Genomic DNA, 16,799 nt, shown 5'->3' with positions numbered 1-16,799 from the left:
AGACTTTAAAATAAAAACTGTTACTAGAGATGAAGAGGAGCATTTAATAACAATAAAAGGGTCAATCAGTCAGAAGGACATAACCATTATAAATATATATACACACTAAATAACAAAGCCCCAAAATCCACGAAACAAAAACTGACAGAATTAAAGGAAGGAACAGACAACTTAACAACAATCACTGGAGACTCATAACCCATTTGCAGTAATGGATAGACCAACTAAACAGAAGTTCAACAGGAAATAAAAGAGTTAAATAACAATATAAACTAAACAGACCTACAGACATTTATAGAATACTTAGCCCAAGAACAGCAGAATATACACTCCTCTCAAGTACACATGGAACATTCACCAGAGTAGACCACAAGCTAGGCCATCAAACAAGCCTCAGTACATTTAAAAGGACTGAAGTCAATATGTTCTCTGACCACAATGGAATGGAATTAAATTAGAAATCAATAAAAAAAGAATTTTTGGAAATTCACAAATAAGTGGAAATGAAGTAACACACTTGTAAATGACCAATGCATCAAAGAAGAAATCACAGGGAAATCTAAAAATGCTGTGAGATGAATGAAAATGAAGATGAAACATACTGAAACTTATGGGAGTCGTCCAACACAGTACTTAGAGGAAAATTTATAGCTGTAGATGCTTATATTACTAAAGAAGAAAGTGTTCAAATTAGTAATTTAAGCCACTTAAAGAGACTGAAAAAAGAACTAAACCAAAAGCAAGGAGAATGAAATAATAAGCATGAATGAATGAAATAGAGGATACAAAAAAGAGAAAAATCAATGAAACTAAAAGTTCTTTGAAAAACCCAACAAAAAATGAGAAACCTTTAGCTAAACTGACCAAAAGAAAGAGAGAGAGGAGACCCATGATACCCTCCAAGACCTCCTGCCTGAGCTCTAGCTGTCCACACAGACTGGGGAATGCCATCAAGGGAGAAGCCCTGTATTTGTGGATCTCATCTAGTGCTGGTGCCTTCTCTCTAGGGCTGATGCCTCTCCAGTTTCAATCTGCTTTTGGTTGCTCCGACATGCCTTCAAATACTTTGTGCTTCCCCCAGAGTTTATAATTGTTATTTGATGGAATATCATTTGGATTCTGTTAATACCAGAACTGCAACCTCCAGATCCCTCTCAAAGAGGAAAGACGATGACTCAAGGACAGAATCAGCTCAGGAAAAGTATTAACGGGGACGCACTAAGTCCAAATCATGGGCTAGACAAGTTCACAAAACCAGCCCATCCTTTATGAGACCACCAGAAGAGACCATCAAAACTCTCTCTGGTTGGCTGTATTAAGACTCCTAGCAAAACATGGACAGGAGTGATATTTCAAGGTCCCCTCAACTTTGAGGCCTGAATGAAATTACCTTTCTGCCCTTGTCATAGGCCTTGCCTTGGCCTCTGCCTGAACTTGCAATCCATATGGGTATTATACTATTTCTCTTCTTTTCCTCTATAAATTCAGAATCAATTAGGAGACTAAGAAGTAAAGAAACTTATAGAGCAAAGTAATGGAACCATCAAGGAGAGTGTCCCCAAGGACAACCATCACAATAGAAGATGGCAGTTGATTCCAGATTCCCCAAGCAGTGCAGCTCACCTAAACAACACAAGCTCCAGGAATGATTTCTATCCTTTTTCTGCTCCTAAATTCACAGCATCACATCTAAATGGCTTCAAAATTAAAAAAAAAAATTTTAACATACAATCGTTGTATAGTTATTATGGAAACAGAAATAGGTATATAGAAATTACAGAAAAAAGGAAAATAGCATATACAAATTTTAAGTCCTATGCAAAAGTATTTCACAATAATTGTTAGTAGAAAGGAACACATTTTTCAAATAAAAAAGCTTTGTGTTTGAAGTTGGCTAGAGTAAGCTATGATTTATTAGATTAACTAGGACAGGGGCCAAGCTCCTAAGGATTAAAGAAAGCTAAGGAGGGATAAAAATTTACATTCAGGAAAGCTATGAGTACAGGAAGAAAGAGAAACAGGAAAAAAGCAAAGAGGAAAGTAGGACAAGCAGCGGCATATCTGAGGTTTCAGCAGACCTAGATATGTCTGACGTTACTGGTAAAGGAAATGATGCCAGAAAGAAAGCGATGTGGAATGAGGGCATAGATACTCTATAAACCAGACAGTCTCCTTACAATAACCAGGAGATCAAACCAGAAATCACAGAAAGATAACAGCAGGGACGTTGTTTCTGTGCCAATGGGACACAGCGTTGTCTAAATCTGACTGGACTCTAACCACATAAAGGGCCCTCCTGCTGCCCCAAACACTATGCCTCACTGGGAAGGGCTGTTTCATCCCACTCTGAGGAATATTTCTTCACTAGCTACCATTTTGTAATGAGAGAAGATATTTCAACTTTTCTGGGGTAGAGAATGAATCCTACCCTCACCAGGGCCCAGAGGTATGAACCTGAATGAAAGACTCCATGGAATAACTTCAATAATACGTAAATTCAACTGTGTATATAGGTATATATGTGTGTTTTCTGGGATGATACTTAAAGGGGTCAGTGGCCAAGTACCATTGATCTAGAACAGGAGTTGGCAAACTTTCTTCAAAGGTCCAAATAATAAATATTTTGGGCCTATGGGCTATACCTTCTCAGTCACAACTACTTAGCGCTCCTCTGTCATTTGACAGCAGCCATAGGCTGTAAGTATATGAATGGGTACATCTTTGTTTCAATAAAACTTTATTGAAACAACCTGTTGCCAGATTTAATGGAGGTCTTTCTCCATCATTTGCCCTGATTGAGAAAGACTCTCTTGAGCAGGCCTCCTGGGCACTGAGAGGGCAGCTCCTTCTCGGTGCTCAGCCCATCCCCAGATTCCCTGTCCCACCCACCTTGTTCTTTGACCTGGCTCCTATAGCCACAGCTGCCAAAAGGGATCTAATGAGTTGATTCCAGAAATGTTACATCTATGATAAAGGAAATTTAAAATGAAAAAAAAAAAATACACACAATTTTTTTTTCATATTCCCTTGATAGCATGAGAACATCATGTTAGAGCACCCCTGACCCATGATGACCTGTTTGTTTGTTCCAGAGGCCTTTTTTTTTTTTTTGAAGTGTTTATCAGTGTTGTAGTTAAATGAGTATTTGTGTAATTGCTTATTTTCCTCACCAATTATGTGAGTGACAGGAAGGAAGAAAAATGTCTTGGTCGATGTCTGACACAAGGAATACTCAATAAACATTGTTTGAAAAAATAAATACATAATTTCACACAGTTGTAATCATAGCAGGTACAACTGTTTACTCTCCCTTTTGTAAAGATTGTATCACATTTCTACAAAGTTCAAGATGGGCCACATTCAGTGGCCACACACCAGTCCATCGGGTAGGTCTACCACAGACTGTTTAACCCCTCTTCCTACTGCGCACTGAGCTGCCCTGGTCTTTTCAGTTATAAAACATGTTATACCATGCTTATTATTTTCCATTTTTGCAGATCGTTTCCTTAAGATATACCCCCAGGAATGGGATCACCTGTTGAAGGGTACGGGCATCTCAGAGCCTAAGGAAATACACTGTCTGAAGGACAGGCAGAGTCTTGTCACCACTCCTCATGCAAGGAATGGGGACATCAGTTTATCCAACTTCAACATTACATATCATTTTTTTTTTAATTTGCTAGTGTAATAAATTTAAAATGATCTCTCATTGTTTATTGGCTTACTTCTGATAGCTAATAAAGCTAAAGGGAATTTTAAAACCCTACTTGGGGACTCCACTTTTTGCTCACTTCAAATTCAAGCTTTTCATAAAAAGAGAAAGGTAGTGGGAACCCCTAAATATATATGGCATCTTGTGATGATTTTAAAAGAATGTGGAGAAAATGCAGCTTCTTTTTCCTTTTCTTAATGAGCTGTGAAGCCTGCCCCATAATTCAGCAAGATGCTCCATTTTCTGGCAGCTGAGGAGCTTAGGGGGACCCCAGCCAGAGCCCTTTCCAGAAGTGGGGGGCGAGGCCCAAGCATGCCCTTTGCAAAGCCGTGCTGCTGGGCAGTTGGTGGTGGCACCCCAGTGGGCCTGAGCCAGACTCTGCGCCGTGAACAGGGGTAGCCTGCGCTCCACGGGGGCCCCCGTTTCTGTTTAATGGCCCCTCAAGGAAGAGAGCAAGCTGCCTGCTGACAGGGATTTAGCCAGGAACATGACTATAACGACTTTAGTAATGATTAAACACCGATCTGGCTCAACCCACTTAAAAAAAAAAAAAAAAGTAACAGATACATGAATACTGACACTCAAGATGAGCGTGCAAATTAAATTCGGACTCAACATGAAGGACTCGGCCTAGGAGAAAAAATATGCCAAAAAATAGGGACCTGAAGAACTTCCCTCTGCCGCTTTAAAACAAATAGTGAATACTGCTTGTATAAAGGTACTCAAAAGAATATTTTATGTTAAGATTCTTGAAACAATCCATTTTGCCACTGAGCCTAAATGCAGGGTACGTCTGCTGCAGGTTCTCCCCCCTCCTGTACCTTCCTCTTTGCCTCCCTTTGCAGACCCTCCAATGGGAGCAGCCATCACACCGTGTGAGTTCTTCTGCTCTTGGGAGCTCCCCTGACAGTGTCCACATCGAGGGCCTGACACTCCAACTCCCAGCCCACGCTGTTTCCTCCGCTGGACCAAAGGGTGTTGCTGGAGACAACACGAGCCTGCGTCTGTTTCACTTGCTGTTAGAGGACCCGGGTTTCAGCTCTCCATCACCTGGGCCACCCCCTGGGTTGGCTCCCACATATGCAGAGATAGAAGCACCCACACAGTTTGCTAAAGCTGAAGTCCAGAATAAATGAGATAGTGGAAGACAGGCAGTGGTCATATGGAAGGCAGCCCTGGAATGGAACCCAGTCCACTGGGGTCAGTCCTGGCCTACAAATACAATTGCTATGGGCCCTGGGTGAGGAGGACACTTCAAGCCCTTTGTCTTCTGTGTCCTATCTACAAAATGACTGGGTTGGACTCGACAGTTTAAAAAGTCTCCCTCAGCTCTGACTTTCTTGGATTCTATATGTGCCACTTAAATGTGTTTTTTTAACTTTACCCCCTTGGTATGTAGTGTAGTCAGGCACAGTATAAGCACTCAACTGTCACACAAACTAAATCAGCTGGAAGTCCAAATCACAGTGAAAAATACTCTGAAATCTTGTAATAACAAAGCTACAGCTTATGTGTATGCCTGTGTGTATGTTCAAAAAACACCATGACCCATTATGGATACAAGCACTTAGCATCCTTAGATAGTTCATACACATTTATGTGACAATTCTTTACCTCTTATTTCCTTCTCAAAATTCCCAGGAAGTTACTCAGTATTGCCCACCGCTAGGGTTCAGCTGGAAGCATCCCTGACAAGCCACCATGCTCAAATATCAACTTCAGTTTTTCTAGTCTCAGGCTGACTGGTGAATGCATGTACTTCTCACAGGTAAAGCACCAAAAGAGGTCTTAGAGATTAGCTGTTCCACCTGTAGGAAAACTAGACTAAGAGTGGGGCTTCAAAGCTGAAATTCTGGGAAAAATATCTAGCAACAGCAGGCATGAAGACTGGCAAGCATTTTGTCCTAGACAAATTGCCAAATAGGTGGGAGGGTGGTAACTCTTTTTTTAATGTCCTCTAGTAGCAACAGATCAATCTCAAATTGGGCTACTCAAGAAAAAGGAGGAGAAAGATATACACATACTGTTGATGAAAGGTATCAAGATAATGAGGAGGAAGCGGATGCTCAGTGGTAGCAGGGACAGCATTAGTGACCAGCACTCTGGTGCCTACTGTGTACATAATCTCTTTTATCTCATACATTATCTCACTTAATTCTCACGGAAAGTCCCAGTGAGGCAGGTATAAGCATGACACCCCCCACCCCACCCCCCATGTTTAAGAAGACTGAGGCTGATCAGTAACTTGTCCAGGAGGTTCTCCAGCCAGTAAACAGCAGAGCTGGAGTCAACCCTCATGGAGCCCAGGTTCTGAGCGTGGACTCAGTCAACTTGTGAGTAATGGCTGAGTCACCACCTGCAGAGGCCAGGACTGGGCATGAGGGTAGGGTGGGCAACAGCCATGAGTTAGGCTCAGAGCACCCAAGGAGCTTTCCAGGCGGGTCTGGATCATGGGTTGGGTCAGCAGGTGCTCTGCCCTCTGGTCCTTCCAGGGAGAGGGTGACCAATTGGAGTAAATGGCCAAACTATTGTTTGTAGCTCTGCAGGAAGCTGTTTGAAAGGGTCATTGAAATCAAGCTGTACCAATATTTTTATTTCCTTTCATGCAATGACACATTTAGAGGCATTAGAGGGCCTGTTTATAAAGCCTGGGAAACAAGTCTGTGGAACTTAAGTTTAGGAAAAAAAAGCATCTTAAAGCAAAGGGAACAGAGAGAGTGGGATGGCGTGAATCCTTCTCAGAGGAATTCCTCACTCTCAGCATCTAATGCATGTCTGGTAAAAAAGCCCCTCTGAATGCAAAACACTTGTGCAGAGAAATGTCACATGTCCTGACATAAGCACATTAAGTCATCTTGTGGTCCTGACAGTTTTATAAAACAAGAGATTAGTAGAGAAACTTCAATTATTAACAGTATGTAGTTTATTTTTTAAATAAATGATAAATCACTGTCACTTGTCTGGGAAATGGCTTTCTGTAGTGTTAATGGGGAAGAGAAATTCAGAGACCTGACCCCCCAGGTATCCCCAACTGCCCGTCTACTGTCCCTGACTTAAGACAAATATCGTTAGATGAGGTAAAAACTGGAACCCTGCTGACCTATGTATGGGGGCCACTGGGCATGTAGTCACCACTCACGTCTCCCCAGAAAGCATGTTTTCATGGTGAGTAGGGCAGAGGAAACACGGAGGCCCCCAAGCCCAGTAAGGACCACTGGAGCAAGGAAGCAGAGAGAACATCAGAAAACAAGAGTATGAAAAGGAGAATTTTCTTCTCTTCACAATGTGATCAGGATCAACTGTGAAAATGAAACCCGAGTGTTAGAGTGGGAAGGAACCTGAAAGAGCAGTTTTAAGGATAAGGAAAAGAGCCCAGGCCTCTGAGGAAGGTCCTCTGCCAGGTCCAACAGCACAAAGACAGGCTGAAAGGGACTCAGTTCTTCTACAACAGTCCCTCCCAGGGAAAGTGTAAGTCAGGCAAATGGCTGGTGATTTTAAGCTAAAATACCAAGACTGTAATAACAATGCCTAAAATTAGGGAGAAAAGGCACTAGAAATCTTATTGCCTAGGAGACCCCAAAACACTATTGCTTTTCAGTCTTTTATAAACGTTTTACATAATTTGAATATTCTACTGGTCAGAACGAACCTGCAAGAATCTGTGAAGGAAACGACCCCTTCAGGAATAGCTTCCCACTTACAAAGGCACGTGGGCAACACAGTCAAGTAGGTCCCTCTGCCGGGACTGTCTGCCTGCCCACCAGTTCCACCATGATGGGATCTCAGGAGTTCAGTAATTGCAAAACCCAAAAGCAGGGTGCCACTCGAAGCCCAGCTGCAAAGGCAGTCAGAGAGGTTTGAGGTTTGTGGGTGTGCATCTAACTGAAGCTTTGATGGCTCTATCTGTTAAATAAGACTGTTTTCTTAATGAAAGGAAGAAGCAGGCAAACTAATGATAAAAACTGGTTCTTACAAATAGAATTCTGATGTTTACTTCTCTTTTGGTGCAAAAGCAGAGCTTAATTGGCCACAAAAGCAAAAAGCTGACACCTCACAGGTCCTCTATGAAGATGGACTAGTCAACAATAGTGATGGTGAAAATAACAATACTCCTCAGGAGAGCTTCTCGGACCTTAGGGTGCACAAGTCAGGTGGAGTCTAGTTAGAATGGAAACTGACTCAGGGAGTCTAGGTAGGGCCTGACATTTTGCACTTCCAACAAACTGGTCTATAGAACACACTTTGAATAGCAAAGTTCTGTAGTTTACTAAGAACTTTTCTTAGTGGTTTTCCAACTTGTCCAGGTGGATGAGAATCCGCAAGTCATGAGACTCTTTAGGGAACATATCTTATTCCAGCATTATTGCTGCAAAAACAATACTATGCCAGGTAATATGCCAAGGGTCATTCAAAATGTAATTGGTTATCAACCTTGTGTTGACTGGTTGTTTTTATAATTTTCTAGAAATATTTGCTACTTGCCTGACACATAGAAAGCTCAACAAAGGCCTCTAGTATGAATGAGTGAATGAGTGAATGAATGAAAGAACGAAAGCAAACAAACAAAAGAAGCAAGAAGGAAACTGAGTGAACTTGGCTCCCAGCTGCTCCCTGTACATATTTAGACTATCTTGGAAATCTTTCTACACGTCAGGTATGGAGAAGGAGGAACAATACAAAACCATCAATAGACTTGGTGAGAAAGAATGAGAAGGAGGAGGAAGGGGAAATAATATGAGTGAAAGCTAACTTTTGGGGATCACTGAGGGCCAGGCACGGCATTAACTCCTTTAATCTTCTCACAACTTCTGTGAATGGGGGGTTATAAAGGTTCCCATTTTATAGACTGAGAAACTGAAGCCCAGAGCTGGTTAGTAACCCCAGATAACCCAGTCAGGAAGGAGGCAGGAGGCTCAGGGCCCGGGCTGCACACTCGGTTCCATGGCAGCCTTGACATAAGTCCTCAGGGCAGCACAGCGGCTCCACAGCCAGCAATCCCTGACCCCCTTCTCTGCGAGATTCTGCAAGTAGTTAGAACCCCCAAATTGCTTGGCTGTGCAGCATCTCCAAATCAGATATTAACACAGCTCTAAAGACCTAATCAATGTTTTTGTGCTTGTGTTTTTATTATTTTGATATGTTAGCAAATGGGCTCCACGTGTTTACCAGCTTTGTCTGATTTTATTTTTTTTAATGAGGAGTAAAACGAATAACTGTGGTGAATACTTAGAAAAGAATTGCTTTTGGAGGGGTAACTTTCTGAAAGTTTCAAGAACACACAAAACCTTCATATATTCCTTTACCCAGAAGGGTTAATTGCATTTGTCCCATATGCTTTATCATTTATTCTTGCTCTTTCTCTCTCTGTCTCTCGTATATATAGATGCCATTTTTTTCCTGAACCATTTGAGAATAAGTTATAAACATTATTTCCCTTTAATCTTAAATACAGCCGTCTATAATTACTAAAGAACAAGGCTGTTCTCACATGAGCACAAGCCAGTTACCACCAACTTCAGGAAAAGTTAACATTGACATAATACTTTTATCTAATCTACAATCTACATCCAGTATTGTCATTTGACTAAAGGATGTCCTTTATAATTGGGCCTAGTATGTCTTAATGGCTGGATTCATATTAAGAATTAATATAAGTAATTAAGAATTAATATGAGTCGAGTGCTTTGGCGTTTAGAAAGCCCTTCCGCTACACTAACTCATTCGGTTCTCATTTTGCCTCTCTGAGGGCAGGCGGGCAGCACTCGCCTCATTTCCCCATGATGGAAATGGGAATGAGGCTGAAGGGGTGTTACATTCAGAGCCAGAGCTCAGCACGCCCCCTCCCCTCACAGCACTGCTTGGTGCTTAAAGGCTTTATTTGTTTTAGTGTCAACTAGCAGACTGACCACTAATCTAAACATTTAAAATTCTACAAATAATTGTTTGGTTGTTTCTCTCTCTAACCATTTTCTTTTACATTAACGTTATAGATTCCAATTAACACCTATAGATACATACTTGGGTAGAATCCTGAACCACGCCAGGGGGGCAGCTTGGCAGGAGCTGGGAGGCCCAGGGGGCAGCAGTTGGGCCTTGGCACCTGCCCGGCCTGCCCTTCAGAGCGCACCCCACCCTGCTTACAGAACTTGACCTCACAACTGCAGAGTCCCCAGCTGCATGCTTGCCTTGAACACAGACAGGGAAGACACACTGGCTGTCTCCCCCAGTGCACAGTGAACATACGTGCCAGGTGGGGAGGGAGTTTCCTAATCCTCAGAACCAGCCTAAGAAGGGGTTCAAACTCATGAACTTACCTGTTCAGTAGAAAAAGCACTGGTTTTGGAAATGGAACCACAGGATCCAAATCTTTACTCTACAGCTTAGTTCACTTCCCTTAAGAACATCTGGCTTCACTGGGTCTCAAGTTGGCCATCAGTGAGCCCAGACAGTAACACACACACGCAGAGATGGAGGGAAGGGGCCAACGAGGAACCCACTCCCGTGCATGGTGGTAAGAGCAACAGGCAAGCTGCTCCTGGGCACAGCGAGCCTCTTCTTTCACACAACCCTGAAGGAGCCAAGCAAGACTGAGTTTGTGTTAACAGGATATGAGCAACATAGGGAATTTTGATTAAAATATTGCATGGGTCACTGACTGTTAAGAATACAAAATAACAGACCAATTTTGCAGAAGGTGATGACAGAGAGTTGGATTGTTATTGTGTGTGGCACTCTGCTCTATGTTTGTGAATGTGGGGTGAAAAGAACAAAATATTTACCTTTTCCAAGGCCTCTCTGTCAAGTAGTTCTTGCACAGCTAGAAGCTTGATGCTGTAAGAAAAAAATTAAAACCTCACTTGAAAACAAACCATTTCACGTCATCAAGCATCAGACAAGTCACAAAAACAAAAGTCAGATATTTCAGCCTGCCTTTTGGTGTTAACCTCCCATTTAAGGTGACCTTTGGTTTGAATTGAAATGACCATTTCAAAACTATTAAAAATGCTTCTAAAATATAAAAGTGATTTTACCATGTGATCCAGCAATTCTACTTTTGGGTATATACCCAAAAGAGTTGAAAACAAGAACTCCAACAGATGTTTGCATTATCGCAAATGTTCACAGCAGCATTATTCACAATAGCTAAAAGGTAGAAACAACTAAAATGTCCATAAATGGATGAATTACTGAACAAAATATGGTACATATATACAATGGAATATTATTCAGCCTTAAAAAGAAGGAAATTCTGGCACATGCTACAACATAGAGGAATCTCAAAGACACTACGCCAAATGAAATGAGCCAGACACGAAGGGACACATAGGATTCTGCTTACATGAGGTCCCTCATGTAGTCAGTTTCACAGAGACAGAAAGTAGAATCGTGGTTGCCAGGCATTGGGGCAGCACCAAAAGGAGAGCCTGTTGCTTAATGAGCAGAGCTTCAATTTGGGATGAGGAAAAAGTTCTGGAGATGGATGGTGGTGATGCGTGCACAACAGTGTGAATGCACTTAATGCCTGAATAGTGTACTGACAAATGGTTAAAACAGTAAATTGTATGCTATGTATATTTCACCAGAAAAAAATTCTAAAAGTGATTGATAGCTGCTTTGTGTAAGGAATTTGAATAAATTCAGAGGAATATAAAGAAGAAAAACGTTGCCCACATTCAGTATTGATCTTCACCTGATGTCCCTTTGATGATGACAAACGAATAGCTTACAAAGGGGTGTACTCAGCTGCTCAGATGCTTGTCACCCGCTGATGGAGCTTTGCTCTCTGCCCATGAGCTGCTCACAGCCTCTTGGAGGCCACAGTTAGACCAGAACACGCTGTGCAGTGTGCCATGGGGACAGGCTAAGAAGCAGAGGTTGGGTGGGGGAGGGTGGCACTGGGGAAAAGGTGACCTGCAGAGGTGCAGCAGCGGAGAGGAAGGACATGGGGCACACACACACTGCTCACCACCTGCCAGTGTATGCCTGAGCCCTGCTTCAGCCAGCACCCACGAGGAGAGAATTCAGACGTGGGCACAGGTTTTACAGGGCGGGATCTTCCTTTGCATGACACGCTGCCTCTGAGGTATTCATGGCCCCAGTGAGCAGGCAGCCGGGGCTGGGCTCACCAACACATGGAGGAAGCGTGAGAGTTCAAGGAGATTGCTTAGGGAGCAGGTAAGCTGTTGATGCTGTCACGATGCTCCCTCCCCACTGAGCTGATCTGTTTATGGTCACGCCTCACTGTCCTTTCTACCTTGATCAACTGCAGATTCTCCAGAGCAGAAACGGGCCCCACCTGTACCACATGTCTCCCTCAAAAGGGGTTATGCTCATGGTAAGATTTACCTTAATTTACAGACTTCTTTGTAATCTCTCTATGCAACTAAGAAAGCACTGTCCAACCAAATGCAATGGCTCACCCCCAAGAAGAGCAAAAGAGTCTTAAAGGCTTACAAGATACCATCACCATCACCATAGGGCTAGTGGACAGGATGCTGGGCACTCCCTCTGCTTCAATCCCATTGGCTTTCCTTCATTTCCTGGACATGTTTGCTTTTGTTGTTTCTCTAGCTTGGATGGGTTTTCCCCGAAGTCTTCCAACTCTGGCACATTGCATCACTCCAGGCCAAACGTGAATGCGCCTCCTCCAGGCAGCCTTCCCTGGACACCAAGGTCAAGCAGTGTCCCCAGTCAGCCCATTTTATTTTCTTAGCATATTTGCTGGTATCTTAAAGTATTTGTTGGGTGTTTTTGTCTCTTCCCAAACAGCACAGAAGCTCCCTGAGACTGGGGACTTTGGGGGTCTTCTTACCACATTTGCAGTGTCTATAACTGGTCTTTGGAAAACACTCAAGGAGTATTTTCCGATGGACTGACAAGGCCCAGTTGCTATTACAGCTGGCCCATCCTAACTAGGCTGGGTAAAATCACTGGCCAAGCCTCTGTTTCTCCGTCTGAGAAAGAATACCACAAACGAGGTGCTGAGTGTGTTTTCCCTTGGTGAAAGGTGTGGCATGCATCTGTGTGAACACCTGTCATTAGTGCAAAGTGCCTTGTGATGGTTCAAAGTAACCGGCTACTCCTCAGCACATTCTGATTCTCAGCACACGAATCTAAATTCCAGGTTACCAATTTGGACAGCAACTTACATGCTAAGTTAGGAGTTTCCAGTTGTAGCTCAAGTTTCAGAAGCTTAAATTGCTTCTGAAATAACCACTGGAAAATATTTATACTGGAGGAACTTCTTAAATAGTCTCTCATTCCTGCCCTCTACTGTCATGAAGTCCAATTTAAGATCAGCTATCAGGTATCAACAGGTTAGTGAAAATGCTTATTAAACACTGTTAAGATACTCAACTCTCTTTTTTTCCCTGTTTGCAAAGATTCTACATTCAAACCACTGAAGAAGATGATCTGAAAACCAGGCCAAGAAGGAAAATGGAAGTAAAACAATACCAACTGGCCCTTATTTATGTCAATACCTGAAGGATGCTACTCCCTGCTCTCATGCTTTACCTTCCTCTTGAACAGGGATGGCAAATACTTGGCATGCATATTGCTACTGTCTAACCTTCCCCACCTCTTTCCATGGAACTCCTCCCCATTTAACTTAGATAGAGCTTCAGACTCCTTCTCAACACTCCAGTGAACCACAGCCAATCTACTAAGTTGGTATGTGAGATTAAACCTATTTAATGCCTGCTCTAAAACCAGTACCAAATAGTATTAATGTGGCGGGTGGGTGGCAAAAGTAGATATTCTCACACTAGTAAAATCCAGCAACATTTTAGGAGCAGTGGGGAGAAAAGATGGGAAAGATGGAGAGATGATAGGACATTCAAATCTATATGGTTTGCATTTCAAAATGGAAATAATGCATGTTAAATAAGAAGCTACTGCTATACTTGCTCACAAACTGGATTTCTTCAGGAGTCTGGGCTTTTTTATCCTGAGAGCTATAGTCTTTAAGACTCAAAGGAGATGTTTCCTATATATAACTGTCCTAATGTTATATCTTACCTTATTGGAAAGTTTTCAAGCTTGGAGTATTTATTTCAGTATTTATGGGATCAGATTCTTCTACCATACAGGATACTCCCTGGGAGGATATGTCACACATATGAGGGAGCAATAAACCCGTTTAGCAAATCTTCCATTTGGCACCTCTAACTCCTGTCCCTGGAAGGGAATCTCCACTTTCATTTGCTCCCCCTTCTCCCCTCTCTCCTTCCATCCTTTTGCTAATTCCACAAACATAGATTGAATACCTCCTGTATTTCTGAAACTGTGCCAAGCAGCAGGGGACAAAGATGAACACAGTATTGTGTCTGCCCTCAGAGGGCACATGGGGACTAGGGTGCTGCTTGGGCACAGGTCCAAGGGGCCTTCTCCAGGTGCCGTGGACTGGCAGAGCTGGGCTAAACAGGGCACGCTGGCTGGGTGGCCTGGTGCTGGTCAACATCCTCTGGACCAGCACGGCTCCCATCCGATGGCAGCTGCAAGGAACTTTTATGCGCTCAGCTTTGAGGAGAGAGGCAAGCCACACAAGAGAAGCTGAGAGCAGTGATTTATTTAGAAAAATGACAACTGCAAGGACGAGTTCTGAAGTCAAGATGGGAAACCCTTAGAAAGAACTAGAATGCATGCAATTAATGTTTGCTTAAATAAGCTACGAGGTAAGGTACCTGAGGGCAGATGTCTTATTCAGCTGGACAGTTTCAGGTAGCATGATGCCCGTGACAGAATGAGAAGTGCCAGGCCAACACAGTGGGGAAGAACAGCAGCAAAGCTGAAGAAATGGAAGATGGAGGGCAGCACTGAGGTCAGCGGGTGACTTGTGGCTGCAGACTGAATGAGCCTCAGTGGCCTCCAAAAAGGCAGATAAGAGGGATTCCACGGGTGCCTAACAGCACTGAAGGGTGAACTGCCGACTACACGGAAACTCACATGCCTGCACGGACTGTGATCTGAAGGGCACCAGAGTCAAGAATTCACTCTAGCTCCCTTTCTCTGAGGATCTGGCACTGGGTTTCCACTGCAGTTATTAAGTGACACATTATAGATCATGAGATACTGCACTATTCAATAAATGCATAAAGGATGGACTATGGGAGAGCCATCCATTCTCTGCCTGGATAAAATATTTAAGGATTATATATTATGTACCAGGCACTATCAGGCACTGGGGATACAACAATGAGCAAATGCAGACTCTCCCTTCAAACTTCTGAGTCTAGTGGAGGAGACAGGTAAGTCGTCATCCGCATGATGAGCCCTGTTCAGAGGTGAACACAGGGCCCACTATGAGGCTTTTCAGAAGGGCGTTATACAAAGCTAGGGGAAAACGTGCTAAGTGACCTCTAAGCTGCCACCTAGGGGCTTGAAAGGCAGAGATGCAGGGTGGAAGGAACGGTGTGAGCAGAGGAAGGAGGCAGGAGAGCGAGCACGGCCCCCTCTCACCCCCAAGGAACACAGAGGTGCCTGCAAGAGGGGTAGGTGCTGAAAGATTATTCTGCAGAAGCAGGCAATGCAAGACCTGCTTAGAGGGTTTCATAAGCCATGTAAGGAGTTTGGAATGTCTACAAAGAACAAGGAGTAGCCAGTGGTTTCTGACACTGATATTTGTTTGGTCACCAGACTTAAAATAATCATTTCAATTGCTCTCTAACCATACTGACCCCAGTGTCTCTGCTCCCTCTTCTTTTTTGGGGGGCATGTAACAGTCATTTCTATTTCCTTTCATTTTTGTATTAAGGTATTATTGATATACAATAACAGGAGTAACACCGTGGTTACTAGATTCCCCTCATTATCAAGTCCCCACCACATACCCCATTACAGTCACTGTCCATCAGCATAGTAAGATGCTATACTTGTCTTCTCTGTGCTATACTGCCTTCCCCGTGCCACCCCTACATTATATGTGCTAATCATAATGCCCCTTAATTCCCTTATTCCTCCCTTCCCACCCACCCTCCCCAGTCCCTTTCCCTTTGGTAACTGTTAGTCCCTTCTTGGGTTCTGTGATTCTGCTGCTGTTTTGTTCCTTCAGTTTTTGCTTTGTTGTTATACTCCACAGATGAGGGAAATCATTTGGTACTTGTCTTTCTCTGCTTCTGCTCCCTCTTCTTGAGCTTTATTTTCTGTTACCTCTTGACCTTCTACAACATTTTAAAGAAAGGAACAGGTTTGTATACTTTCCCAAGCCCTTGCATATCTGAGAATGTCTTTCTGGTTGTCCTCATACACAAAAGACAACTCTGAGTATAAAATTGTTGGGTTACAACATAACATCCAAACCTTAATGGTGGTTCATAATCAGAAGAACTTTTAATATTTCAGATTCCCAGACCCCACAGTTAGGTAGGAATGATGACGGGCCCAGGAATACATCTGAATTAGAAACAAAATACAAACACACACACAAAATAAACCACACTCCCAGGTGTTCTAATCTTCTCAGAGCTTCTGTAGACATAGACGCTTTGCTATAGAGAACAAGTCTAAAGTCAACTTGATTTTTGTTACTCTTTTCTATGGATGTTTGTGACATGACTCCCCCCACCCCCCTTGTCTTTACTACTCTGTGTTGTTCCCAGGGTATGCCCAGAGGTGGGTCTTTTCCCCCCAAGTGTGTTCAGAATGGGGTGACTGAGCCCTTCACATTCATACACACTCTCTCATCAGCTCAGCGATGTATCTGATGCCTGGTCACTGTTCCCAATAATCACCAACACCAATATTCTGAATGTGGGCTGTCAGTTCTGTCTTCCAAATCTGGGACTTTGTCTCTTGCTTTTCTCTTCATTTCTTGTATTTTCCAGAACTGTTTCTCAAGGTGTTTTTTCCTTCACTCACATCACTGATTTTCCATAGCATTTGTAGTCCTTGTCTGTGGTTGCTCTAACAAATTAACACGGACTTGGTGACTTAATAGAAATTTATTCTCTCAGAGTTTTGGAGCCAGAACTCTGAACTCAGTATTGCTGAGCAGAACTCAAGGTGTGAGAACAGCCACAGCCACCCTGGAGGCTCTAGAGGAGAATCCCTTCTGTGCCTCTTGCAGCTTCAGGCGGCTGCACGCATT

At 43.1% G+C, this 16,799-nt stretch overlaps 1 protein-coding gene and 1 long non-coding RNA gene across 4 annotated transcripts in view; one reads left to right on the top strand and one right to left on the bottom strand.

Moving 5' to 3' along the window:
* Positions 1-16,799, bottom strand: part of EEPD1 (endonuclease/exonuclease/phosphatase family domain containing 1) — a 103,513-nt gene that overhangs the window by 30,720 nt on the left and 55,994 nt on the right. For all 3 annotated transcript variants that reach the window (XM_057504654.1, XM_036897458.2, XM_057504653.1), the window contains one exon: positions 10,492-10,543. In XM_057504654.1, the coding sequence (XP_057360637.1) occupies positions 10,492-10,543 (52 nt within the window). The remainder of the gene's footprint in view (positions 1-10,491; positions 10,544-16,799) is intronic.
* LOC118918525 (uncharacterized) lies at positions 10,550-15,609 on the top strand. The gene is made up of 3 exons (XR_005027171.2): positions 10,550-11,887; positions 11,982-12,047; positions 13,096-15,609. It is a non-coding gene; the product is annotated as an uncharacterized LOC118918525 (long non-coding RNA).

This window comes from Manis pentadactyla, chromosome 7 (genome assembly GCF_030020395.1).
Source record: "Manis pentadactyla isolate mManPen7 chromosome 7, mManPen7.hap1, whole genome shotgun sequence".
In the NCBI taxonomy this organism is placed as follows: Eukaryota; Metazoa; Chordata; class Mammalia; order Pholidota; family Manidae; genus Manis; species Manis pentadactyla.
The sequence above is the reverse complement of the archived record's forward strand: the minus strand, read 5'-3'. Positions and strand labels throughout refer to the sequence as shown.